At 40.5% G+C, this 27,589-nt stretch overlaps 1 protein-coding gene across 1 annotated transcript in view; it reads right to left on the reverse strand.

Annotated features, from left to right (window-relative positions):
* The window catches only part of TPH2 (tryptophan hydroxylase 2), a 742,941-nt gene that overhangs the window by 452,573 nt on the left and 262,779 nt on the right, over positions 1 to 27,589 (reverse strand). The window contains exon 8 of the mRNA XM_069764593.1: positions 12,833 to 12,959. Within this exon, the coding sequence (XP_069620694.1) occupies positions 12,833 to 12,959 (127 nt within the window). The remainder of the gene's footprint in view (positions 1 to 12,832; positions 12,960 to 27,589) is intronic.

A 27,589-nucleotide genomic window follows, 5' to 3' on the forward strand; every position in this document is an offset into this window, starting at 1 on the left:
TGTGACCCTTAATATAGGGTTTTCATTGTTTCTTGGGATTTCACTTAGCATTTCATTTTCCACCGTGAATACCGTGGAAAATGAAATGCTACGTGAAATCCCAAGAGCCGTGCATCTAAAGGTACCTTCACACTAAACGACGCTGCAGCTATCCAGACAACGATCCGGATCGCTGCAGTATCGCTGTTTGGTCGCTGGAGAGCTGTCACACAGACCGCTCTCCAGCGACCAACGATGCCGGTAACCAGGGTAAACATCGGGTTACTAAGCGCAGGGCCACGCTTAGTAACCCGATGTTTACCCTGGATACCATCCTAAAAGTAAAAAAACAAACGCTTCATACTTACCTACCGCTTTCTGTCCCCGGCGCTCTGCTTCTCTGCTCTGGCTGTGAGCACAGCGGCCGGAAAGCAGAGCGGTGACATCACCGCTCTGCTTTCCGGCCGCTGTGCTCACAGCCAGAGCAGAGAAGCACAGCACCGGGGACAGACAGCGGAAGGTAAGTATGAAGCGTTTGTTTTTTTTACTTTTAGGATGGTATCCAGGGTAAACATCGGGTTACTAAGCGTGGCCCTGCTCTTAGTAACCCGATGTTTACCCTGGTTACCAGCGAAGACATCGCTGAATCGGTGTCACACACGCCGATTCAGCGATGTCAGTGGGAGAGCCAGCGACCAAAGAAAGTTCTGGCCTTCTAGCCCCGACCAACGACATCACAGCAGGATTCTGATCGCTGCTGCGTGTCAAACTAAACGATATCGTTAGCGAGGACGCTGCAACGTCACGGATCGCTAGCGATATCGTTTAGTGTGAAGGTACCTTAATCCCATCATGTGTGACATGGTCTGCTGAGCCATGCATCTAATCCCATCATGTGTGACATGGTCTGCTGAGCCATGTATCTCATCCCATCATGTGTGACATGGTCTGCTGAGCCATGCATCTAATCCCATCATGTGTGACATGGTCTGCTGAGCCATGCATCTAATCCCATCATGTGTGATATGGTCTGCTGAGCCATGCATCTAATCCCATCATGTGTGATATGGTCTGCTGAGCCATGTATCAAATCCTATCCCGTATGATACTGCCTGAATCTAATACCATCCTGTGTGATACACTGTGTATCTAACTCCATCCTGTGTGACCACTAGGCTGACCCCTGTATATAATACATCATGTGATACACTATGTTTAGCCCTGTAACTATTCCCATTCTGTTTGATACAATACACTTTGTGTATCTAATACCATCATGTGTGGTACACTCCATGTATCTAACCCCATCCTGTATGGTACACTTTATGTATCTAACAGCAGTTATGTTATACCCTTCATGTATCTAATACCATCCTGTGTGATACACTGTGCTGAGCCTTGTACCTAATCTCATCATGTAATATACTACGTTTAGGCCTAAATCAAATCCCATTATGTGTGATAAACTATGCTGAACCCTGTATCTAAATCCCATCCTGTGTAATACAAGCAGGTTATCTAATCCCAGCATGTGATACTGTTTGTGTATTGAATGCCAGCATGTGATACAGTCCGCATATAGAATCTCAGAGAGTGATACAGTCTGCGTATCTAATTTGAGTGCATGATATTGTCCATGTATCTAATCCCAGCACATTATGCAGTCTGTATATTTAATCCCAGCATGTGATACAGTCCACTGAGCCATGTATCTAATCCCGGCACATTATACAGTCTGTATATTTAATCCCAGCATGTGATACAGTCCAGGTCTTCACTCCGAGCTAATGATACACTCCGCTGAACCTTGTATCTAATTCCATCTAGTGATACAGTTCAAGTATCTAATCTCAGCATGTGATACAGCCCACGTATCTAATCCCTACATGTGATATAGTCTTCATATTTAATCCTAGCGCATGATACAGTCCACATATTTTATTCCAGTGTGTGTTACAGTCTTCATATCTAATCCCAGAGCATGATATAGTCCACGTATCGAAAGCAACTCATGATACGGACCACGTATTGAATCGCAGCTCATGATACACTCTTCTTAGCCAAGTATCTAATCCCATTGCATGATACTGGCTGTGTATCCAATCCCATAACATTATACAGTCCATGTTTCTAATCACAGCGAGTGATATAGTCTGCTTATATAAAACCAGTGCGTGATACAGTCCTCATATCCACGTCTCTAATCCCAGCACATAATAAAGTTCTCATATCTAATTCTAGAATGTGATACAGTCCACGTATCTAATTCCAGCATGTGATACAGTGAGCAGCACCAACTAACAGAACTGGTGATGCCAGCGGTCCCCGAAGACACTTTCCACATCTCAGTATCACTTTGCAGTCACCAACAAAATGGATCTGCAGCTTGATCCTAAACTTCATCCTCTCTTATCCTTTTGCAGATGCCCAGGAGGGGAGGGGATATGGGGGGGCGTCACACACATGTGAGCAGATCCTGCCCCCATATACAGCAGGCGCAATGCCATCTAGCAGTACACTAGGTTTTCATGGCAAATTTCAGCAACTGCTCTCCGTAGTGCTTAAAAGTGGAAAATGTCAAAACTATATAAATTAGGCTATGTGAACACGTTGTGGATTTGTTGCGGATATGCAGCGTTTTTTCCTCGCGGAATTGCACCAATTCTGCAAAGGATTGCTCAACCAATGTTAACCACTGATCTGCACTGATTTGCAGCATTTTATTTTCCCCAGTATGTCAATTCTATTTGCGGATCTGCATCATTTCTGCACCCATTGACTGACATTGAGTCAATAAAATCCACAGCCAAACCGCAGGTGTATAAAGAACTGTGGATTTGCTGCAGATTTGCTTGCCAAAAACACAGCAGAAAGGAAGGAAGAAGAGTGTGTGGCCAAAGAATATGTTTGTGGGCAGAGACTATGTGTGGGCGGAGAATATATTTATGGGAGGAGACTACGTGTGAGCGGAGAATATGTGCGGGTCTGCCTGTTTGTGCGGTTGTCTGTGTGTATGCGGGTGTCATCATCAGACAACTGTATACAATTGTAAAAAACAAACAAACACCTAATCCCCTACACCTGTGTCTGCTGCAACAAAAATAAAATAATAAACCAACATATACTTACCTTTCTGCCATAGTCCATTTAACCCCTTACTGACATCGGACGGTATAGTACGTCCGATGTCAGCTCCCCTGCTTTGATGCAGGGCTCCGCGGTGAGCCCGCATCAAAGCCGGGACATGTCAGCTGTTTTGAACAGCTGACATGTGCCCGCAATAGCGGCGGGTGAAATCGCGATTCACCCGCCGCTATTAACTAGTTAAATGCCGCTGTCAAACGCAGACAGCGGCATTTAACTACCGCATCCAGCCGGGCAGCCGGAAATGACATCATCGCCGACCCCCGTCACATGATCGGGGGTCGGCGATGCGTCAGGATGGTAACCATAGAGGTCCTAGAGACCTCTATGGTTACTGATCACCGGTGGCTGTGAGCGCCACCCTGTGGTCAGCGCTCACAGCACACCTCCATTTCTGCTACATAGCAGCGATCAGCAGATCGCTGCTATGTAGCAGAGGCGATCGAGTTGTGCCTGCTTCTAGCTTCCCATGGAGGCTATTGAAGCATGGCAAAAGTAAAAAAAAAAAAGTTAAAAAAAATGTGAAAAAAATAAAAAAAAATATAAAAGTTTAAATCACCCCCCTTTCGCCCCAATCAAAATAAATCAATTAAAAAAAAAATCAAATCTACACATATTTGGTATCGCCACGTTCAGAATCGCCCGATCTATCAATTAAAAAAAAAAAAAGCATTGACCTGATCGCTAAACGGCATAATGAGAAAAAAAATCGAAACGCCAGAATTACGTTTTTTTGGTCGCCGCGACATTGCATTAAAATGCAATAACGGGCGATCAAAAGCACGTATCTGCACCGAATTTGAATCATTAAAAACGCCAGCTCGGCACGCAAAATAAGCCCTCAACCGACCCCAGATCATGAAAAATGGAGACGCTACGAGTATCGGAAAATGGCGCAATCATAATGGCAGGTCAGTTTTAGCATTTAGTGAACCTAGCAAAAAAGCCAAGCAAAAAACAAGTGTGGGATTGCACTTTTTTTGCAATTTCACCGCACTTGGAATTTTTTTCCTGTTTTCTAGTACACGATATGGTAAAACCAATGATGTCGTTCAAAAGTACAACTCGTCCCGCAAAAAATAAGCCCTCACATGGCCAAATTGACGGAAAATAAAAAAGTTATGGCTCTGGGAAGGAGGGGAGTGAAAAAACGAACATGGAAAAACGAAAAATCCCACGGTCATGAAGGGGTTAATAATGAGTGTCTCACGGCAATCTCACATGTGGAACAGTCACATCGGGAGATGTGACCGCTCTACACGGCCTCCAGTGATACACTGACAGGAGGTGATCCCTCCCATAGTGTATCACTGCGCCGCCGTGAGAGTTTACCAGAGTTGATCAGCTGATAAGCTCCAATTCTCACTTGCGGCACCGCTGCGTGAGAAAATTCTTACACAGCGGTGCCTTAAGCGAGAGCATGAACTGTGGTGAACTCTCAATGATGCACTGCAGGAGTGATGAGCTCCTGTCAGTGTATTACCGGAGGCCGGGTAGAGCAATCACAACTGTTCTGCACGTGAGATCGTCGTGGGACACTCAGTAAATGGACTACATCGGACAGGGAGTATTTATGTTGGATTATTATGTTATTTTTGTTGCAGGAGATCGAGGGATTCGAGGATTAGGCGATGCAGTAAGTATGGTGAATTAAGATTCAATAAAGGAGTATGAGTGATTAATTCAAATAAAGGCTTATATTCTGGCTGTGTCTTTATTTGCCACATAACTATAGGATTAGTAATGGAGATGTGTCTTATTGAAGCTTCTCCATTACTGAGCCGTGGGGTTGATGTCACCAAACAATACAAAGGTGACATCAACCCCACAAATATTATCCCATATTACCCCACTTGCCACTGCTTCATGGTTAATGGGAAGAGCGAGGCTAAGTGCCAGAATCTATAAGATGCACCATTTCTGGAGCGGCATAGAGCAGATGTTTTTAGGCTCAGGGGGATGTCAATATACATGGCCCCTTCCCAGGCTATTAATATCAGCCCACAGTTGTCTGCCTTGTCTTTGCTGGTTCGATTTTATAGGGGGGCCCCATGTCATTTTTTTTCTGGGGTTCCCCTGTAAACTAGCTAGTAAAAGCTAAACAAACAGCTGTGAGCTGATATTAATAGCCTGGGAACCTTTATGGCTATAGTATTGGCTCCTTCCCAGAATATTAACATCAGCCCTCAGCCATCGGCTTTCCCTCTGCTGGTTATTAAAATTACGCGAGAGCCAATGCAATTTATTTAACTTTTTTTTTTAAATAAACAGATATTGCATTTCACGCAGATTTCTGAGGATATGTCCCCACAGTTAGTAAATGCTGCGGGTTGGATACTGCATACATCCACAGCGTCCAACCTGCAGCGGCCAGATGTTACAGCATAGTGGATGGTATTTCAAGAAATCCCATGTCCACTATGCGTGCACGGATGCCTCCGGCTTCCCTGCAGAGACAGACATGTGGCGCATCACTCCAGACCGCAGCATGTCTATTTATCATGCTGAGACGCTCAGTCTCCGCAAGATAAATATCACCGGTCCAATGTATAGGGCACGGTGATTCCACACGGTTCAATGAACACCTGCATTCATAAGCCAGCAGCACTTTGGACACAGCGGACATTTGCTGCGTCCATAGCGCTGCCGATTACTGATCCTGGAGACGTAGCCTAATAACAGCTGCTGTTTTGTTACAGCATATGTAGGTTAATTATGTTAATGCTCCTACATAGGCAGGTGACTGTGTGTGTGTCTGTGTGTCTACTTATTTAATTGTGTGTGTCTTTATTTAATATTAACCTCTTTCTGACCTCGGACGGGATAGTACATCCGAGGTCAGAACCCCCTCTTTGATGCGGGCTCCGGCGGCAAAAGTTTTTTAAAAAGTAAAAAAATGTGAAACAAATAAAAAAAATAAAAGTTTAAATTACCCCCTTTTCGCCCCATTCAAAATAAAACATAAAAAAAAAATTAAACCTACACATATTTGCTATCGCTGCGCTCAGAATCTCCCGATCTATCAATAAAAAAACATTAACCTGATCGCTAAACAGCGTAGCGAGAAAATAATTAGAAATGCCAGAATTCCATTTTTTTTGGTCGCAATGCAAAATGCAATAACGGGTGATCAAAAGAACGTATCTGCACAAAAATGGCATCAGTAAAAACGTCAGCTTGGAACACAGAAAATAAGCCCTCTACCGACCCCAGACCATGAAAAATAAAGACGCTACAGGTATTGGAAAATGGCGCAATTTTTTTTTTTTTAGCAAAGTTTGGAAATTTTTTTCACCACTTATATAAAAGAGAACCTAGACATGTTTGGTGTCTATGAACTCATAATGACCTGGAGAATCATAATATCAGGTCATTTGTAGTTGTAGCATTTAGTGAACCTAGCAAAAAAGCCAAAGAAAAAACCACTGTGGGACTGCACTTTTTTTGCAATTTCACCACACTTGGAATTTTTTTCCCGTTTTATAGTACATGACATGGTAAAACCAATGATGTCGTTCAAAAGTACAACTCGTCCCGCAAAAAAATAAGCCCTCACATGGCCATATTGATGGAAAAATAAAAAAAGTTATGGCTCTGGGAAGGAGGGGAGCAAAAAACGAACACGGAAAAACGGAAAAATCCCATGGTCATGAAGGGGTTAATGAGGGTATCTGGCTGAAGAGGTTGAACAAGTTAATGACATAATTTTTTTTTAATAATATATCTTTATTTAGCGTACAAATCCATGTGAAAATCAGCATGAAAATCTGCATCAAAAACGCATCAAATCCGCATAGAATTTCAACTGCGTTTTCTGCCAAGAGTATCAGAATCTGCGCAGAATTGCATAGCCTTATTCTTCATATTTTCTACCATTAAAAAATGTTTGTTTTTTTTATTTATTTATTTTTTTAAAGCATTAATACTTTACGTTTTCAATTGATGAAAAAAAGATCAGATGACACATCCCTTTTAATATAATTAACACATTATTATAATTATTAATACAGGGCAAGTGGGGACAGCCAACAAAACTGCCAAAACTGGCGCATCTAATAGATGTGCCTTTTCTGGGCTGCTGTGGGCTGCTATTTTTAGGCTGGTATCCATGGCATCTTACCAGACTGAGAATACCAGTCCCCCGCTGTATGCTTTATCTTGGCTGGTTGTCAAAAAAGTATATATTTAAATAAAAAAAAAACAGGGTTTGGACCCCTCTATTCTTGATTACCAGCCTGACAGCTGAGGGTTGCAGCCCCCAGCTGTCAATTTTGCCTGGCTGGTTATCAAAAATACAGGCAGAAGAGAACAGCGCAGGCGCCGGATTTCATAGCAAAACACCGCGGAGAGGGCGGCGCCCGGCGCCCCAGAAGATACGAGTGACGGCAGTGTGGCGTTTCCAAGAGGGGGATTAAGACCTGCCTCCAGATCTAAAGAAAGGTATTTTGGCAAAATTATAAATAGCTTTATTTTGGGAATAACGGCACCAAAAACAAAAAGAGCCACCTTGTTAGAATGCGGCATTACTGCTGCACAAGGTGGTTCTTTTAGTTTATAACGGCTGGAGGGGGGTGACAGTGGCCCTTTAATGCATAATTACTAAGCAAAAAAACAAATAATCAACAGATATTACAGCCAGCAAGTGACAACAATGGATTCCCCATGGTACTGCTAATTACTTTTTAGCACATCACTATGCAGTAGTGATAAATATTAGTGATAGTTATCTGAATTGCTGTTATTCTAGAAAACCTCCACCCTTGCATTCCTCAGAAGATGACAACTTGTCTTAAGACTGGAGAAAAGAGTTTTATTCTTGTGCCTTAAGCAAAGTACAATGTTTCCATAGAAATAAATATAGTTGCAGTTACAAATAAGGTATATTTTTTCACTATGTAGAATTCTAATCTGTCTTTTGCTTAACTACTATATAACCTTGGCATATCTACTATATAATTGTCTAAGGGTCACTTCCGCCTGTCTGTCTGTCTGTCACGGATATTCATTGGTCGCGGCCTCTGTCTGTCATGGAATCCAAGTCGCTGATTGGTCTCGCCAGCTGCCTGTCATGGCTGCCGCGACCAATCAGCGACAGCCACAGTCCGGCGGAAAAATGGCCGCTCCTTCCTCCCCGCAGTCAGTGCCCGCTCCGTACTCCCCTCCAGTCAGCGCTCACACAGGGTTAATGGCAGCGTTGACCGCGGTGTAACGCACTCGGTTAACGCTGCAATTAACCCTGTGTGACCAACTTTTTACTATTCATGCTGCCTATGCAGCATGAATAGTAAAAAGATCTAATGTTAAAAATAAAAAAAATAAAAAAAATAGTTACATACTCACCTTCCGGAGCCCCCGGATCGAAGCGGCCGGTTACCGATGCTCCTCGCGATGACCCGGTGACCACTCCATGCATTGCGGTCTCGCGAGATGATGACGTGCGGTCTCGTCAGACCGCTACATCATCATCTCACGAGACCGCAATGCACTCTTCAGACCGGAGCGTGTGAGGAGCATCGGTAATCGGCTGCTTCGATCCGGGGGCTCCGGAAGGTGAGTATGTAACTATTTTTTATTTTAATTCTTTTTTTTAACAGGGATATGGTGCATGCTACATGACTGGCCAATATACTACGTGACTGGGCAGTATACTAAGGCTCTGTGCTGTATACTACGTGACTGGGCAATATACTATGTGGCTAGGCAATATACTATGTGGATGGGCAATATACTATGTGGCTGCGCAATATACTACGTGGCTGGGCAATATACTATGTCGCTGGGCAATATACTATGTGGCTGCGCAATATACTACGTGGCTGGGCAATATACTACGTGGTTGGGCAACATACTACGTGACTGGGCAGTATACTATGCAATATACTATGTGGCTGGGCAATATACTACGTGGTTGGGCAATATACTACGTGGTTGGGCAATATACTACGTGGTTGGGCAATATACTGTGTGGCTAGGCAATATACTACATGGCTGGCCAATATACTACGTGGCTGGGCAATATACTACGTGGCTGGGCAATATACTACGTGGCTGGGTAATATACTATGTGGCTGGGCAATATACTACATGGCTGGGCAATATACTATGTGGCTGGGCAATATACTACGTGGCTGGGCAATATACTACGTGGCTGAGCAATATACTACGTGGCAGGGCAATATACTACGTGGCTGGGTAATATACTACGTGAATGGGCAATATACTACGTGGCAGGGCAATATACTACGTGGCTGGGTAATATACTACGTGGCTGGGCAATATACTACGTGAATGGGCAATATACTACGTGGCTGGGCAATATACTACGTGGACATGCATATTCTAGAATACCCGATGCGTTAGAATCGGGTCATCATCTAATGTCTTATAAAAGGGTCCTTGAATACGTTCACCAAACTGTCAATATTTTTATAGAAAACACCTAGGCATCAAGCATTACAGGTTCTACAGTACTATTCCTACACACCACATGTAAGCATCGCATATTGACAGGTAGTAGTTTGTCAATTTTAACAGAATAAAATGCACACATATACGGCGCCGGGAGGAGATGGATCCAGTTCTTGGTCATAATAGATGAAACAATCCTGGGTACCTGTAGTCACATTGAGGCAAATTGTATCATGAAAATGGCTAAAACACACATACTACTGTATAATGGAATCTACTTAACAGTAGCCTTTAATACACTGGCTTCTAACTTTTAAGTGCCATTTTGAGCATCATATAACAAAGATATCACTGATATATGTAAAGGTACATATGTTATTGCATAGAAATGCTAATTGCCTCGTCGGAGAGGAAAAGGACTCAAACTCTATTGCCACCTATTGGAAGTAGAGATCCTTCAATGAGCCATACCATATGACTTAGGATAAAAGCCAAACCAAAATCTCAATTTACAGAAACAGTGTTTCAGGGTGTTGCCTCTCATCAAGTCAAAGTACGAGATCTGATTTGTCTGTTTGAGAAGCTTCTGACTGGGACCTAAGGGGTAACATTTTTCTTTGTGGAGAGTATCATGTCTGGAATGTCAGTGTAAAGAGACTTATATGCTGTGAATTGCATTGCATGGCATATACGTCTCCTTACATTGACATGCCAGGCATGTCACTCTTCACAATGAGAAACCTTACCACTTAGATCCCATTGCATAGATAAAGATCTATATAAAGTGTTTTTTAAAAGATCAAGATGGATCTTCTATCCTCGTTTAACCCCATTTTGGAAAGCATTTTTTTCAGCCAAGACAATATACATATTGACAGAGCAGGCAGCAGATCTGCTATCACAGAGTAGATGGAAAAATACGAAATGCCATATAAACAAATCTGTCATGTCCTAGAACGACCAAACATTCACATTATAAAGAATGAATCAACCATCACAAAATCATACAACACCGTGCAATGGGAATTGGAAATAGTCAGATTATACAGCAAAGCATTCCAGCAGCGCTGTTCCATTGGCTGTGGGCCTGGCAAGTGCAGATTGATAAAAGGTTTTATTACCGCTTCAGCATAAAAAAAAACCTGTTGCTCGTATACCTGCTTATGCTTTTCCAATCTGTTGTAGTGTGCGATTCATTTAGATTTTTCTCAACTTAATTATTCCAAAAGAGATTTGAAGGGTTCCAAACAGGTTATAGGCTGAGCGGCTTCCTAAATGTGCGCCATTAAATGTGCTCCTATTATAATATATTTTCTCTATTATAAGAGAGAACAAAATCATAAACTGCAAGCACAATGCGAAAAAGGCTGTAACAAATACAAATAAATAGTCAGCAGACAAGTTCATGTCTACGATCAGCTTATCTAATAACACAGGGATTTCACGCCGCTAGAATGCTAATATTCTGATGCAATGGAAAGCTATGTCCTAGAAGCTACCCGAAATTCAGCATACTGTGCCCTTCATACAATTGCTTCAAATTGCTAAATCCATGTGTGACATAGCTCGACGTTTCCATAAGTAAACAGCAATCCTCTATAATGCTGGCTGTAAAATTGGTTGTATTCTATCTAGAAAGAGTCCAATTTCCATAAGTTATTTCTCTGCAGCGGGAGAACACTATGAGAGGACAAAAAGTCATGGGTTTGCTTTTTCTCTTAATAATAGAGTCGGGGGACTAGCTCATCAATCTCACCGAAAGGTGAAAAACGTGTTGTTGCACAAACACAAAATGTATCACGTAATCAGAAAACTCAGTCTGAACCTAATGAAAACAGATGGTAATATACATTTTTATTTAGCGGCTGAATAGTGTCAGACAGACATCTCTGTTATAACATGCCAGTCATTTATCGAGATCTGAAGGTATCTCAAGCATAAAGCACAAGATCTGAGCATATTTCAATGAATCCAGTGTATTTTACATGTTACAACAACCCTATAGGAGCCTAAAATAATATATCACAATTATTAAAACTCAAATTAACTAAATCTTCAGCATTAGACAGAGTATAGAATGTCCTATCCTGTGCTGGATAGGCAAAAATAAGCTGTAAAATGGCCGATGAGGTTAAGCATTGATAAGCGTACAGTTATTTGTTTTGGGACAAAACACATGCTACTTCTACACCGAATGGATCACTACGATAGAGTAGGATTTGATTTAATTTTTTATAATAAACTCAATTATAGAAAGCAATACAAAAAAACAATAGCTTGCATTTGGAAAGTCACGACTTCTAGAAGAAAGCCTTGTTTTACCCCTTTATGCAGCGCTGGTCTTGAAAATACAGCTCAATTGTGAACACCAGTCCATAAAAAATAAAATCAGAAAGGTAGCGTAAATTCAATCAAATGCAACCAATCTAATATGAGGTGTGAAAAAACTTCATTTTGAGAAGAAAGGTTATCAAAATTTACCCTACAAAGTAAAGGTCCCTATAAAAACAAAAGCAAAAATATTATTCTTTTCGCCAATCAACGGCTGTAAGGCTAGATGCCCTCGATCAGGAAGAGCAGCCTTTTGGATGTAGCTCACCTACGCTGTGTCCAAAATGCTGTGTTCTACATTAGAAGCACAGTGGATGGGATTTATAGATTTATAGGAATCCCATGCCCACTGTGCTTCTAATTACCGCTGTGTAAACTCCCCACGGTGAGTACCTGCAACGTCTCCGCTCTGTATTTTCACCCATAGCCATACACTAAATGTCGTAAATCCGCATGGTTCAATGAAAACATATGGAGATAACCGCGTGATGAGAAAATACGCTGCATCCAAAACGCTACTGTTTCCTGATCATGGGCACATAGCCTTAGGGTTTGGAGCATGCACCCTAATATCAGGTAATAGCTGAAAGTGTAGATCTTTTCATTCATTGCAATGAAAGCTCAGTTCTTCAATCCATACAAGTCTCAATAACAGGGGAACCATAGGGAACTTCTTTGCCGCCCCACAAATTAGCATTATATTCTTCCCTGAGAACATTTTATTTCGGAAGCTTATAATTTATGAATAAAAATACTCTAAAATCCACGCTAAATGTTCTGCACACTTTTGTAAAATACTTTTCACTCGCCTTAAACTGAATTTTCTATGTGGAATTTGCCATGTGAACATAGCCTAATAAGTAAATCAGATATTACAAAATATTACTTCAATCTTTAAGCAGTCCATAGAATGCACACTTTTAAAAAATCTGAATATTATTATGGAATACCAAATATTATATTAACTTACAGTTGCCAGTTTTTGGACATCTTCATCAGATGCTCCTAGTGAGGCAAGACCAATTTCTTGGGAAAACTGGGCAAATTTTGGATCTGCAAGCAATGGAACATGACCAAGAAGTTCATGACAGGTGTCCCTGGTAAAGATAAGAAAATAAACAGGCAGTTAGATTTTGATATGCATTGTGTTGTACCAGATGACCTGCTTTAAAATGCATCATTGCTAGGGATGGGCGAACCCAAATGGTAAAGATTGGGGTCTGTACTGCAAACCTTGTATCCGTGCACGGACCCCAAACACGGACTTCTCCAGGAAGTCAATGCTATTGTTCAGGTTCGGCAGCCCAAATGAAGTGTGTTGAATGACTGCGCTGTAGCCTATCAACAAGCTTTGCCGGTGTAGGCACTTCCAATGCAATCACAGCCATGATAACTTATGGCATGGCTGTGATTGGCAAGAGCACACTGTGTACAAAAAAATATGACCTGCAGTCTGCTCCATTTGTGCTAATCAGCGCAAGTTAAGCTGACAGCTGCAGGCTGCAGCCCCGTATCTGTCAGCTTTATATTGGCTAGTGGGAAGTGCCAGAATTAGCGCATCTGACAGATACGCCTTTTCTGGGGTGGCTGCGGACTGCTATTTTTAGGCTGGGGAAGGCTAATATCCCTGGCCCCTTCCCAGTCTGAGAATATCAGCCCCCAGCTGTCTCCTTCAGCTTGGCTGGTTGTCAAAAATGAAGGGGACCCCACATTGTTTTATTTAATTATTTATTTAAATGCTTTTAAAGTAGGGTATGGGACCCCTCTATTTTTGATAACCAGCCAATATAAAGCTGACACCTGGGGGCTGCAGCCCACAGCTGTCAGCTTTATTTGAGTTGGTTTTCAAAAATAGAACAGACCGCATGCCATTTTTGTTTTTACACAATGTTCCTGGCCAATCATGTCTATGCCAATACTTGTCACGGCTGTGATTAAGTACCCACACCAGCAAAGCTTGTTGATTGGCTGCACTGTAGCATTTCAACAAACTTTGTTCAGGCTGCCGAACCCAAACAGCAGCATGGACTTCCTGGAGAAGACTGTGTTCGGGGTCAGTGCACGGATACTATGCGTTTGGTATGGACCCCAAACTTTACTGTTTGGGTTTGCCCATCCCTACCCATCGCATCTATAGATATGCCGGTAACAGTAAATGTCCATTTTGAACTTTTACACATAATTATTGTCATGCTACACTTCATGGCCCAGTTGCAATATTTCATGACTCTATAGTAGAGGAACATTTTCCCATAATTAACCCCTTAGTGATGGAGTTAATTTTGACCAGGCCAACTTTTTTAAATCACACCAGCGTCACTTTATGTAGTGATAACTCTGGAATACATCAACAGATCCCAGTGATTCTGAGAATGTTTTTTCCATGATATATTGTACTTCATGTTAGGGGTAATTTTGGTATATATGATTTGCGTATATTTATGAAAACATCCAAAATTTGACAAAAACATTGAACAATTTGCAAGTTTCAAAATTTATATTTTTATGCCTTTACATCAGATAGTTATAGCACACAAAATTGTTCATATATACCATTTCCCACATGTCTACTTGACATCTCCATAATTTTTAAAACATATATTTTGCTAGGAAGTTAGAAGGGTTCAAAGTTGATCAGCCATTTCTCATTTTTCCAACAAAATTTACAAAACCATTTTTTTAGGGACCACATCACATTTGAAGTGACCTTGAAGGGAAAATATTACAGAAAATAACCCAAAGTGACACCATTCTAAAAATTGCATCCCTCATAGTCCTCAAAACCACATTTAAGAAGTTTATTAACCATTCAGGTGCTCCACAGGAATTGATGGAATGTGGAAGGAAAAAATGAACATTATACTTTTTTTCACAAATGTTTTACTTTCACAAAGGCAACAGGAAAAATAACCTCCACGATGTGTTGTGCAATGTCTCCTGTGTACACCATTTGTGGAAGAAAACTACTGTTTTGGCGTACAGCAGGGCTCAGAAGTGGAGGAGCACATTTTTACTTTTTGAACTAAAAAATCACTGGAATCGATATCGGACGCCATGTCGTGTTTGGAGAGCCCGTAATGTGCCTAAACAGTGGAAACCCTCCACAAATGACACCATTTTGGAAACTACACCCCTCATGGATTTTATCCTGTGATATAGTGAGGATTTTTAATCCAAAGTTACTACACAGAATTTGATAGCATTAGGTCGTCGTATTGAATATGAGATCATTAGAGTTGAGCGCAAGTGCTCGCTATTCCAGTTTGCATTGAGTGCTTGGGTATGCCCCGAATATTGTGGATGTTCGAGTGACATGCTCAAGTCCCCACACTGTATGTTTCGAGGTTGTTAGACACCAAAAAAAACATCGAGGGATTGCCCATGTAAGGCAGGCAATCCCCCAAATTTTTTTTTCATCTGTCTATCAACCGCGAAACATATGGAGCGAAGACTCGAGCATGTCACTCAATTTCTATACTTGGTGCTTACCGGAGCACCCTGATGGAAACTCGAGTAGCTAGAACTTGTGCACAATACTAGCTGCTCATCACATCTTCATCATATTTTTTACATTTGAAAAACCCTAACCACAACCGTAAGCACAACCATAATCCCAAACCTAAGCCCAACCCCAACCCTAATCCTAAGCCCTAAGAATAAGCCCAAACCTAACCCTTAACCCAACCCTAACCCTTAACCAAACTCTAACCCTAAACCCAACCCTAACACTAAGTCCAACCTAAACCCTAATCTCAACCCCAACCCTAAACTCAACCCTAACAATAATCTCAACCCTAACCATAAGCCCAAATGTGGCGCACCTGAGGGTCCAGTCACCACAGAGGTACTACACCTCAGCCAGAGGTGTGGTACTCCACTTTCGGGTAAGGAGGGGACACTACTCAGAACCCACACACTAGCACCCAACAATAGAACTCTCCAGGCCAGGAAGGGACTAGGTAGAAGGTGTGGGTGGAGTGACAGTTAGAGGAGTTGTCATGGAAACTAGAGGGAGGAGTTAGTGAGTTGGTGAGGAGAATTTGAGGTGAGCAGAGGTGGAGAGAGAAGCTCCCGAGAGAAGGAAGGGGTACTAGCAGCACGAGAAGTGAAGAATCCACCCATGGCGCCCAAATCCACACTGACTGTACTTGGGAGGAGGGACCAGGTTGCAGTAGGGGACCGGCCCCAGACTAGTGAAGAACTGAAAGGCTCAGCTAGCAAACCGGAGGCTGTGGCAATTGTATGTGCCACAGCCATAACTGCACATATTCGCCAAAAAGGCAGCCACATCAGATCAGGGGGACCAGGAGGATGTTGCCCGACAGGATCCGATTCTGCTGGCTTGGAACACTGTGTGTGAAGGCGCAGGGCAGAAGGGGCGGGAGCCCGCTCAGTGAGACGGCCAGAGAAGGAACATAAGAAGGGGGTTCTGGCAAAGTGTACTCCAAATTACCTGAGAGCTGGCTGGACCACTGACCTGGAGGACACAGCACCTCGGCTGGGGACTGCATATAAGAACTGTGGGTAAAGTGTGGAAACTGCACCCTGCTGTGTCCTCAGAGTTATTTGCTGCGTCACCTGCCCAGAACTACACCATTCACCATCATTGACTTTAAGAGCTGTAACATCTTTGCTGCATCACCAACTGCCCCAGTGGACCTGAACTGCAGACTTTATTTCCCCTTGATTTCATTACTTTTATTGGACACCCAGGGCCACGGACTGGGGCACTGACAACCCCCTGAAGAACCGTCGGACCCGGCCCGAGTACCCCACGGTCCTATCGGGCACTTCACAAACCTAACCCCAAGCCCATACCTAACCCCAACCCTAACCCTATTAGCCCAACCTTAACCCTAACCTTAATGGCAAAGAAATTATTATAAAAAAACAACAATCTGACTAGGGGGATGTCTATATGGTCTATCACAGTAATCAAAAGAAACCCATAGGAAAAAAGACATATCTCAGTGGGTGCACTGGGTATATGCCCACCATTTTTTTTTCAGGAAGAGGAGGCTGTGGGCTGGGGGATGAAGCAGGAGGAATCGGGAGATGGCGGATGTACCAGGGTAAACTTGGGAACATCATTTATCTCTCCTCTGACATGTATATCATATCAGAATGGAGAGAAATGTTTTTAATAGCAGGCACACTTTTTTATGTGATCGCTGTATTATATGATGGTGGACTGGAAAAAACAGCCCTGATCGTGTTCTCCAAGGTCTTACTGACCCCCAGTGGCTGAAAACCCGGAGATTTTCAGACACTGGGAGTGCTATATCCTTATTCACGATTGCCATTTTAAAGCGCGATGAGGAAATAAGGCCCCTTTAATGCATATTGGTGGTTGTTAAGGGGTTAAAATTAATTATATTTATAACATAAGCAATGCCCGACAGAGTAACACCAAACTGAGCATTTTAAACCTGATTTCTCACACCATTCATCTCAGGAGTTGCCAAGCCAATAACAGTAAGGAAGAACAGATCTGTAGATGATTACACCATTACAACTGTTCCCCATGCTGTGAAGACTTTGCATGTTTGATTAAATTTGTACTAAAATACAGAAGAGCAAATCAGAGGAAGAAGACATTGTTATCATTTTGTGTGTTTATTAGGCTGGGTATTATCATTATACATTCACAAAACATATAACAGTAATTATTACATGTAACTAGCTTTTAAGGAGAATTCTTATCAGCGTGTAAAAACCTTTTTTGCTATAATCTATATATAGGTTAACCCAATTTTCCTTTCCTCTCATCTTTCAGCCTGGTTAATAAGTCAGTAAGTAATAGACTATCTAAGAAATGGTCGAGAGCTGAAACTAAGGCTAAACACAATGACCTCTAGAGAATAGAACGCAATAGAGTGTCATCTCATCTTTTGAATATATGGTTCCTATCTGCAGAATAATAATATTTTCTACAATCAGTAAAATGTAAAATCAAGGCTACTTGAAAAACTAAAACTAAAATAATACTATAATAAAGATTAAGATATGTACTGTATGATATGTCTAAACAGTACAACACTGATATTGAATTGCTACACCATCACTTATAAAATAATATACAAATGGAATACCCTTATGAGCCTTTTTACATACACTGTGCAGTCATGAACAATTTATTTTGTTTGACTGGCTTAAATGTAGGTTTTCACAAAGTTTGCTCCTTCAGTGTTTTTAGATCTTTTAGTCAGATGTTTCTATGGCAAGTGAAGTACAATTATAAGAATTTCCTAAGTTTTTAAACTTTTATTGCCAAATATACCAAGTTTATGCAAAGAGTCATATCTGAAATTCACCCTGGCATGCTGGATATTAGATTCTGAGCGATATCCTGACTGATAGCAACATATTTTTGTGCACTTGGAGTTTATTACAATTTCTTTTTGTTTGTCCACCGACTTCTTGAGGATTGACCATAAGTTATAAATGGGAATTTCCAGACTATGGACATAAAATGCCAATGTTTTGTTCACTGAACCAGTGATCACTTTTTCATGTAACATGGTGCTCAATCAAGCTGCAAAAACATTGTTCATCACCAACCTACTCTGAGATCGTTGGGAGAAGTTGAATTTCGAGGATGTTTAGAATCCATTCTTTCTACATGGCAGTGTTCTTAGGCAAAATTGAGGGTTAGTCTACTCCCTTGGATGAAATGCAACCCCAGACATGAATTGTCTCAGGATGCATTACAGTTGGCATGACACAGGACTCATCTTCCAGATGTCCCCACAGTCTGAAGTTCATCTGAGAAAATAAATTTACACCAGTTTCTGATGTCATATCCCTGTACTTCCTGCAACTTTTTCAACTTTATTTTTGTACATTTTTTTTCTTTTCAACAATACATGTGACTTTTTGCTCTAAAAAGGGGGCAAAACAGGTCAAAGCCAAAAAATAATTTTCAAGTTTAATGCACTGAATATTAATTAATGAAAATCAGACATTGCTTTTGTCTTGTGGATCAACACAAAAATAAAAAAAATAAAAAATAATGAAACTGGCCTGGACAAAAAATGAGAGTACCCTTACCTAAATATTTTGTTGCACATGATTTTGAAGCAATCACTGCAAACAATTTCTACAGCTCTCAAGGAGACTTTTGCACCTGTCTATGGGTTTTCTGGCCCACTCCTCATTAGCACACAGCTCCTTCCACAGATGTTGTATAAGATTTAGATGAGAGCTAATAGAAGGACATTTCCGAGTAGTCCAAATCTTTTCTTTTAGCCGTTCTTGGATGTTGCCAGCTTTGTGTTGTGAGTCAATATCCTGAGGACCCATGACCTGGGCAGCATATTTCACTCAAGCATGCCTTGATAATCTTGAGATTTCATTGTATCCTCCCCAAACTCAAGACACCCTGTGCCAGATAAAGCAAAGCAACACCAAAACATAACCAAGCCTCCTCCATGGTACAATGTTCTTTTCTTTGTATGCTTCATTTTTGCATATATGAACATAGAACTGATGTGATTTGCAAAATGCTCCAGTTTTGTCTCATTTGTGTAGAGGACATTCTCCCAGAAGCTTTGTGGCTTGCCAATATTCATTTTGGAAAAATTTCAGTCTTGCTTTTTTATGATTTGATTTCAACATTGGTTTCCTAATCCGTTGTCTTCCATGAAGTCCACTTTGGCAAACATGGCAACGGATGGTGCAATCTGAAACTCTTGTACCTTCACCTTGAAGTTTAACTTTGGAAGTTGTTCTGGGCTCTTTGGTTACCATTTGTATTATCTGGCTTTTCAATTTTTCATCAATTTTCCACTTGTGGCCTCATTCATGGAGGTGAGTTAGAGTTCCATAGACATTAAACTTTTGAATAATAAGTACAACTGTAGTAACAGCTTTCACAATGCAGGAAACTTATAAACTAAAATGAACATATTGTTTTTGTGGACTGCCCTTTAATTTATGGATTCATGTATTTTGAATTGGAAGAGTAGAATAGGTCATTACCAGATACTTTTGGTTGCAGCTTATCTCTCCTGAGAATTAAATGATTGAGCATGTTAAAATCCAGCAGCCTGATCTTTCTTTACACATTTATCTACTTTTAAGGGAAAGTTGAGATAGTCTTAGGATTCATTCAGATCTCAGCTTTTAATGTTCAAGTTCTACTATAGTGTATGGGGCTCTTCACATGTGCGTGTATTTTTGCAGACCAAGTGGTCTGCACAAAATCAGAGAGGCATATCCGATTTTGAGTCAAGTCACTAACCAAAACTCAGCAATGCAAGTCTATGAGTCCATGAAAAAAAATCAGACAGCACTCGTATGTCAGCCATGTGCTGTCTGTTTTTCATAGACTGTTTGATTGGAGAAGCTTGAGAAACCGGAATCCGTATTGCATTTATTTATGAAAATATCGAAAATTTTACAAAACAAATTTGAAAATTTTGCAATTTTCAAACTTTGAATTTTTATTATCTTAAACCAGATAGTTATACCACGAAAAATATATAAAAAATAACAATTGCCACAACTACTTTTCATCAGCAGAATTTTTTAAACATTTTTTAGTAGTAAGTTAGAAGGATTACACCTTACAGAAAAACTTCCTTAAAAATGCACCTTTATTTGAACTATTGTTAAAAGCTATAGACCAATACATCAAATAATCAAATTATCTGATATATTAAAGATAATTTATATAAAATCTAATATAATGCCACAACAATGGTACATATATATAAAAAAGTCCACAAAGAAAATATTGTAGCTTTCCCTGTATGACCTAAAATTATCCTTACTTTCCGCAGAGGTTGGCACCCTAAGATAAGCGCAAATGGTGCCACCGCTCAAAGGTGACTGATCCTGTGAGGTCCTGTTAAAGGCTAAATAGTAAGAATCACATCACAGAAAATGAGAACTCACAAAGCTCAATGTAGAGCACACGATCAACACAAAGGAATCTCCATTAGTAGTAATGTCAGATAAGTCAATACAATGAACTCATATTAAGATATAAAGCAATAAAAAAAATGAGAGCTCATCAGAGGTACAGTAGTCAATCAATCAACAGAAGGGTATCTCATGTAGTAATTGAATCAAATGAGTCCATACATTAATAAAGAGGGCCATGAGGGCAATCAAAAGCAAGGGCATTTCATAGAGGTATCATACCAGATAGATCTAAAAGATGCATGAATTAAATCTAGCAGGAAAACTATCAAAGTGTTACTACTCACCTGTTTCCTCTGCTGTGTATAGCCTCAACACATTGCCCTGCTAGTCACTAGGTTCCTCAGGAGGCTCCAGGAAAAACTGAATAATTGCATGTTGTCCATAATGCAGATAATGTGGCCAGATTGCAGAGTTAGAACCATTAAAAGTTTATCAACAATTTTTCATCCCTCCAACAAAATTTACAAACACAATTTGTTTTAGGGGCCAAATCACATTTGAAGTGACTTTGAGGGGCCTATATGACTGAAAATACCCAAAAGGTACACTATTTTAAAAACTGCACCGCTTAAAATGCTAAAAACCAAGTTCAAGAAGCTTATTAATTCCTGCTTCACAGGAATTAAAGCAATGTTTGCTTCCTCAGGGTGCTATGTGGCTCATATAACACCATGAGGAAGCAAAAGTGAAACGCGAGTTGGGGCTGTGTGGTGTGTGTCCCGCAGCATGGGTAAGAACCTATAGGACATGGGGTGGCATAGGTTTTATGGATACTTTGCTTACTGACACTATCACCAATGTGTTATACAGTAATGAACGTCTTAATTGCCTACTCCTGTCCTTCAAGCTATGGAACTGCACTATGCACTTTACTATGTAATTCCTCATTGTAATCAGGGTACACATGCCATTCTCGACCTGATCTCGTATTTAAATTTGTCTCTTGTACGGTTTTCATATGGAATTTTTATTACATGTATATTTACAATTGTATTGATGATGCTTAATGTTAGTTAGTTAGTTAGTTAGTAAGTAAGGCCGAAAAAAGACATTTGTCCATCCAGTTCAGCCTATATTCCATCATAATAAATACCCAGATCTACGTCCTTCTACAGAACCTAATAATTGTATGATACAATATTGTTCTGCTCCAGGAAGACATCCAGGCCTCTCTTGAACCCCTCGACTGAGTTCGCCATCACCACCTCCTCAGGCAAGCAATTCCAGATTCTCACTGCCCTAACAGTAAAGAATCCTCTTCTATGTTGGTGGAAAAACCTTCTCTCCTCCAGACGCAAAGAATGCCCCCTTGTGCCCGTCACCTTCCTTGTAATAAATGTATTCCTGTTTAATTATTATCTGGACCATGTTGCTCCAAATTCTTCTAATTGCACATAGGAGCACAGCAGAGTTTGTAAGGAAAGGAACACCATTTGACTTTTGGAGTGCAAAATTAGCTGGAATAGATAGCGAACACCATGTTGCATTTGCAGAGCTCCTGGTATACCTAAACAGGGGAAATCATCAAAAGTGATCCCATTTGAGAAGGCTCACCCCTAAAGGAATTTATTTAGTGGTGTGGTGAGCACTTTGAACTCACAGGTGTTTCACAGAATTTTAAAACGTTAAGTTGTGAAAATGAAAACATTCATTTTTCCTCAAAAATGTTGCTTCAGCCCCAAATTTTTCATTTTCACAAGACTAATAGAAGAAAATGGACCATACAATTTATTGAGCAATTTCTACTGAGTACACCAACAACCCTATATTTGGTGGGAAACTAGTGTTTGGGCACATGGCATGGTTCGGAAGGGAAAGAGCGCCAATTGAATTCTGGAGCTCAATTTTGGCTGGAATAGATTGCAGATGCCATGTTACGTACATTTGAAGTGAAGAGAAGAAAATGTCCAGCTTCACCGAATCCGTGAAACAAAGTTTTCTTTATTCACAAACTTAAACATGGAGGATACAAACTTCAGCACAAACCATTACCCATATGGTAATATGGGTAATGTAGAGCTTCTGTGCTCAAGTGATTTTGTGGGAACCCCTTTCCAACTATGATGTCTTGAAGGGGATAAGAGGAATATGACAGAATAATCAATCCTCCTAAGCTTTTCATTGGAGCATGAAGGTTATTGTAACCTGAATAAAATGATACCTTGATATCTGCGATCCAAAGTCTTCCTCCAGAGAAATCTACATTTTTCTCAATATGCAAATGAGCTTTTAAGATCTATGGCCAGATATAGATCTCCATGAAAATCTGCCTCCAGAGCTTATTTAAAATGAAAGGAGGAGTTACCAGTGTGACTCATGTATTGTCTGACTGCTATTCCTGATCTACATCTCACACTGTTAATGCCCCCTTTCATTTAGGCTAGAGTCACTCAACCGTTACCTCCCCATCCAAGAAAAACACTCGATTATTCAAATCAGACTCAACCAGAGTTTAATCAGAGGTGGAAAGTAAAAAAAAAGTTTCTACACCTTCTCCATGTAGTAAGTCCATGAAAATTGGATCGCATTAAGATGTCATCCGAGTGCTGTCTGATGTTTTCTATTGAGGATAAAATCGGACATGTGCACACCCCCATAGATTGACATGGATGCGAGTGATATGCGTCAAAACCATAGATAGCACTCATCCAATTTAAATGGTCGTGTGCTCAAGCCCTTACAATAATATTTGAAGGCAGATTCTCATGCAGATCAGTATCTGGCCCATACATCCTAATAGCTAATTTACGTATTAAGAGAAACATGGATTTCTCTGGAATAAGGCCGGGTTCACATTAGCGTTTCTGTGCACAGCGTATGATCCGCATACATCTGCATGCGTCATGCGTACATATCTTTAACATGGTGTATGCAGGGACATGCTTTTGCATCGGATTAGAATGCTCAAAGTATCTTTACATTCAACTTTCTATGACATGACTGCCCAAATAGATGGCTTAGGAGTAGGGTTGTGCGGGCCCCTTGAAAGTTTGGGTTGTGGTACCAGACCAGTACTTTATTCCAAAGTTTGGTTTGGGTACCAGAACTGTACCCAAACTTAAACCAGAACCCCATTGAAAAGAATGGGTGCCCAAACTTTTGAGCTGGAAAGTTCTCTTTCTCTCTCTTTCTCTCTCTGCAATGAATATTGCAACGGACTTCCTGTAGAAGTCCATGCTGATCATTTAGCACTGGATACTAAATGTTTGGTACAAACCCCGAACTTTTAAGTTCGGGTTCGCTCATCTCTACTAAGGAGGGTTCATCCTAATGACAGATGTCCTTTCATTGATGTTTTCCTGAAGTTCCAATTCAAGGATCATGCATTTGTTTATTAAAGGAAACCACACGCTTTATTTTGAACAGAAGTCTTTTCCTTTTATTTTTCTCTGTAAAGTTATTGAAAAATACCAGCTGCATATCAGATTTGTGATCAAATGAGCCAGATACATTATGAGATACCTATCTTGTACTTGGAACATTAAACTGCAGCTGCCTGGGTTTCCAAATTAGGATATTATCACCTCTTATAAAAAGGAGAAAAAGGAACAAAAGAAAGAACCTTTCTTTCCTTCTACTCATTCTATTCAGTAATCAGTGCCAGGCTATATTTAGACAGCGGAAATATACTACAGTATATACAGATTTGTACTGTATATGCTCCATGCATGTGTCATTCGCTATATAAAACCCGTTTCTCTGATGGAAACTCACATATAATACATAAAGATATGCCATATCACTCAATCACAAATATATAGGCTCTTTGCAATCCACTTTCAACTATCCTATTAAATATACAAAGGCAATTAACGCGTATAAAGCTTTTAATCAAAGGCATTCAACAGATATATGAATGCCATATAAACACAGCAAATTGCAATATATGCAAAACAAAAACTAAACTGCAATTATTTCCGAATACTCTCCAGCAATTCATCGAATGTTCCTATACAATCCTGATTAACTAATTGTATCCCTGGCTGTAAAATTTGCATTCAGTAATTTAAAGCAAAAAAAGATAAATAACAGTCGTTACTATGCTAGTTAGTGCTGAAATTTACATTAGGACTGTAATTTGAGTTTCATTAGAACTTGTTATCCATCTTTTTATTGTTAGGGCACAAATATATTCCTAAGCAAATCTAATTGTGTCCCTTACTACCTAGGAAGTAAATTACATTCCTGAAACTGTTGCTTTAAAGCTTGTCTTGCTTTCACAAAAGCTTGCGTGTAAGCATAACCACCCAAGGTGCTGATTATGTAGATTACACACACACATCCATAAAAAGTCTAGGTGCCTACAAGCTCGGAAAAAGAATCACACTAATTCCGGGTGTTGTGAGCAAATAATAAGATTATTTCATGCAATTATTTGCTTTGCACCTAACCCATAGCAATGAATGGCTTCTGTCATCAATCATTCTTTTCAGAACTGAAATGACAAAATTTGTTGCTGTAGTTGTGGGAGTTAATGAAATGGGTGCATGTTAGTGCACCTTATACATACTTTTTATGTATTCTGCTATTGCTGCAACACAGGGGCATACACAGAATACTAAGTACAAAAATACCTGCTGCATATCAGATCTGTGATCAAATAAGCCAGATATATTATGAGATACCTATCTCGTACTTGGAACACTAAACTACAGCTGTCTGGCATTCCAAATGAGGATATTATAGTCTCTTATTAAAAAATACCCATTCTTCTATTCAGTAGTCAGTACCTGGCTACATTTAGATAGCAGACATTTACTACAGTATATACCGATAGGTTCTGTATGTTCTTCATGCATGTGTCACTCATGATGGAAAACACATTTTCATGACACCACCCCAATACAATTCCGTCCACATGCTGTCTCCAGACTGTCACAGTAGGATATATTAACCTGCTTGGCAATTCCTTTTGAAGTCAATGACAAGTGATGAAAACAGAGTTGATCAGTGGATTGTGTCATTCTCCATTCCTGCACAGGACAAAAGTGAGTTTTAATAAACCCTCTCTTCTGACAATTAAAGTCTCAGTCAATTCAACTTGACTATTGGCGGAGCATCCCTTTAATGCCTTAAAAAGAATAGTGTTAAGATTACTCGCTCACTGGTATGGTTTGTATTACAGTTTTTTTTTTGTCTTACCATAATAAAAGGCAAGAAAACAAGATGTATGAATGAAACTTAACATTTCAATGGGTGCTCCCATCTCCAAGGTCCTATCACAACATGTAGTAGGTGTAATAATAATTGTAATAATAATACAAATATTAGTAAATACTTCCAATTAGAAATGTAGTAAAGTTCTTCTGATTCACTATGTCGCTCACCCAATTTGCAGGGCTTGCAGTCGCTTAGATATCAATGGTTACGACCACTAACAACTAACTAACTGTCACTATATGAGTAGTCGTAACAATGGATACCTAAGCTATTGCAATGCCTCATGTGGCTAATCAGAACAACAATACAACCTTTCTAATTGGAGTTATTTGCTAATAGTATTAATATTACATGTAATACATATTGGGATAGGGTCTTGGAGGTGGGAATTAGCACTTAACTTTAATGAGACGTACTCAAAAATACACAGACAGGCACAAACACACACATATACACCTAAAACAAATAAATAAAAAAATCTTTATTTTTATATAGCGCTAACATATTCCGCAGCGCTTTACAGTTTGCACACATTATCTAAAAGGACATATACCAAACACACATAAAAATGAATGTACATGTAAGGAGGTGGCGAAGAACCTCATTGCTTCCCCTCTCTGTCTTACGTGATGCTCTCTTAGGCTTCTTTCACGTTTGCGTTGGTGCGCGGCCGTCGCTAAACATTGGCGCGACGTACCGACGGACGTTGTGAAAATTCGGCACAACGTGGGCAGCGGATGAAGTTTTTCAAAGCATCCGCTGCCCATTCTAAAGTCCCGGAGAGGAGGTGGCGGCGTTCCGGCCGCGCATGCGTGGTAGGAAATGGCAGACGTACAAAAAAACGTTACATTGAACGTTTTTTCGTGATGACGGTCCGCCAAAACACAACGCATCCAGTGCATGACGGCCATACGTTGCGATCTGTTGGCAATATAAGTCTATGGGAAAAAAAACGCATTCTGCAGACACATTTGCAGGATGCGTTTTTCTCCCAAAACGACGCATTGCAACGGAGGCCAAACGACGCAAGTGTGAAAGTAGCCTTATCCCATGCATGCCTAATTTGATTACCTTGGCTTATCTGTGGACTCATCACACTTCCCACCCCCTAACAATTGTCCTGCTGTACTATTCTTTAAATATTGTGCTTGTTTCTTATTAATCTATTTGTAATCTTGCCTGAAGAAGGAGCCACTGTGCTCTGAAAGCTTGCAAACATATTATTTTCCGATTAGCCAATAAAGGTATCACTCCTAGAATACTTCTGTCATCATTGGGCAGAAAAATATTCACATGCAGGAGTTATAAACTCTAGGCATTATTGCTAGGCGTCCTCTCCCAGAACCCGTCTCTGGAGAATCACTTTGTCTCTTATTCACTTTCCGTGGTTTTGCTCCGGATCTTGCTATCCCTTCTCTTGGGTCTCTTCTAACTTAGGGACACCCAAAAATAACGCACTGCTACCATTGGACCTTGGGTCCTTTCTCTATGCAGTCTGTGCCCTATCTGCCTCACTACCACGAAAACTGTCTCTCTCCCCTTAGCTTAGCCTGTCCCACTCTGGGCTAGCACCAACCATTAACTCTAACTGTCTTACTAACTTCTGTTGCTGGACAGAATACAGCCTCGTCACCAACAA

This window comes from Ranitomeya imitator, chromosome 4 (assembly GCF_032444005.1).
Source record: "Ranitomeya imitator isolate aRanImi1 chromosome 4, aRanImi1.pri, whole genome shotgun sequence".
Classification (NCBI taxonomy): Eukaryota; Metazoa; Chordata; class Amphibia; order Anura; family Dendrobatidae; genus Ranitomeya; species Ranitomeya imitator.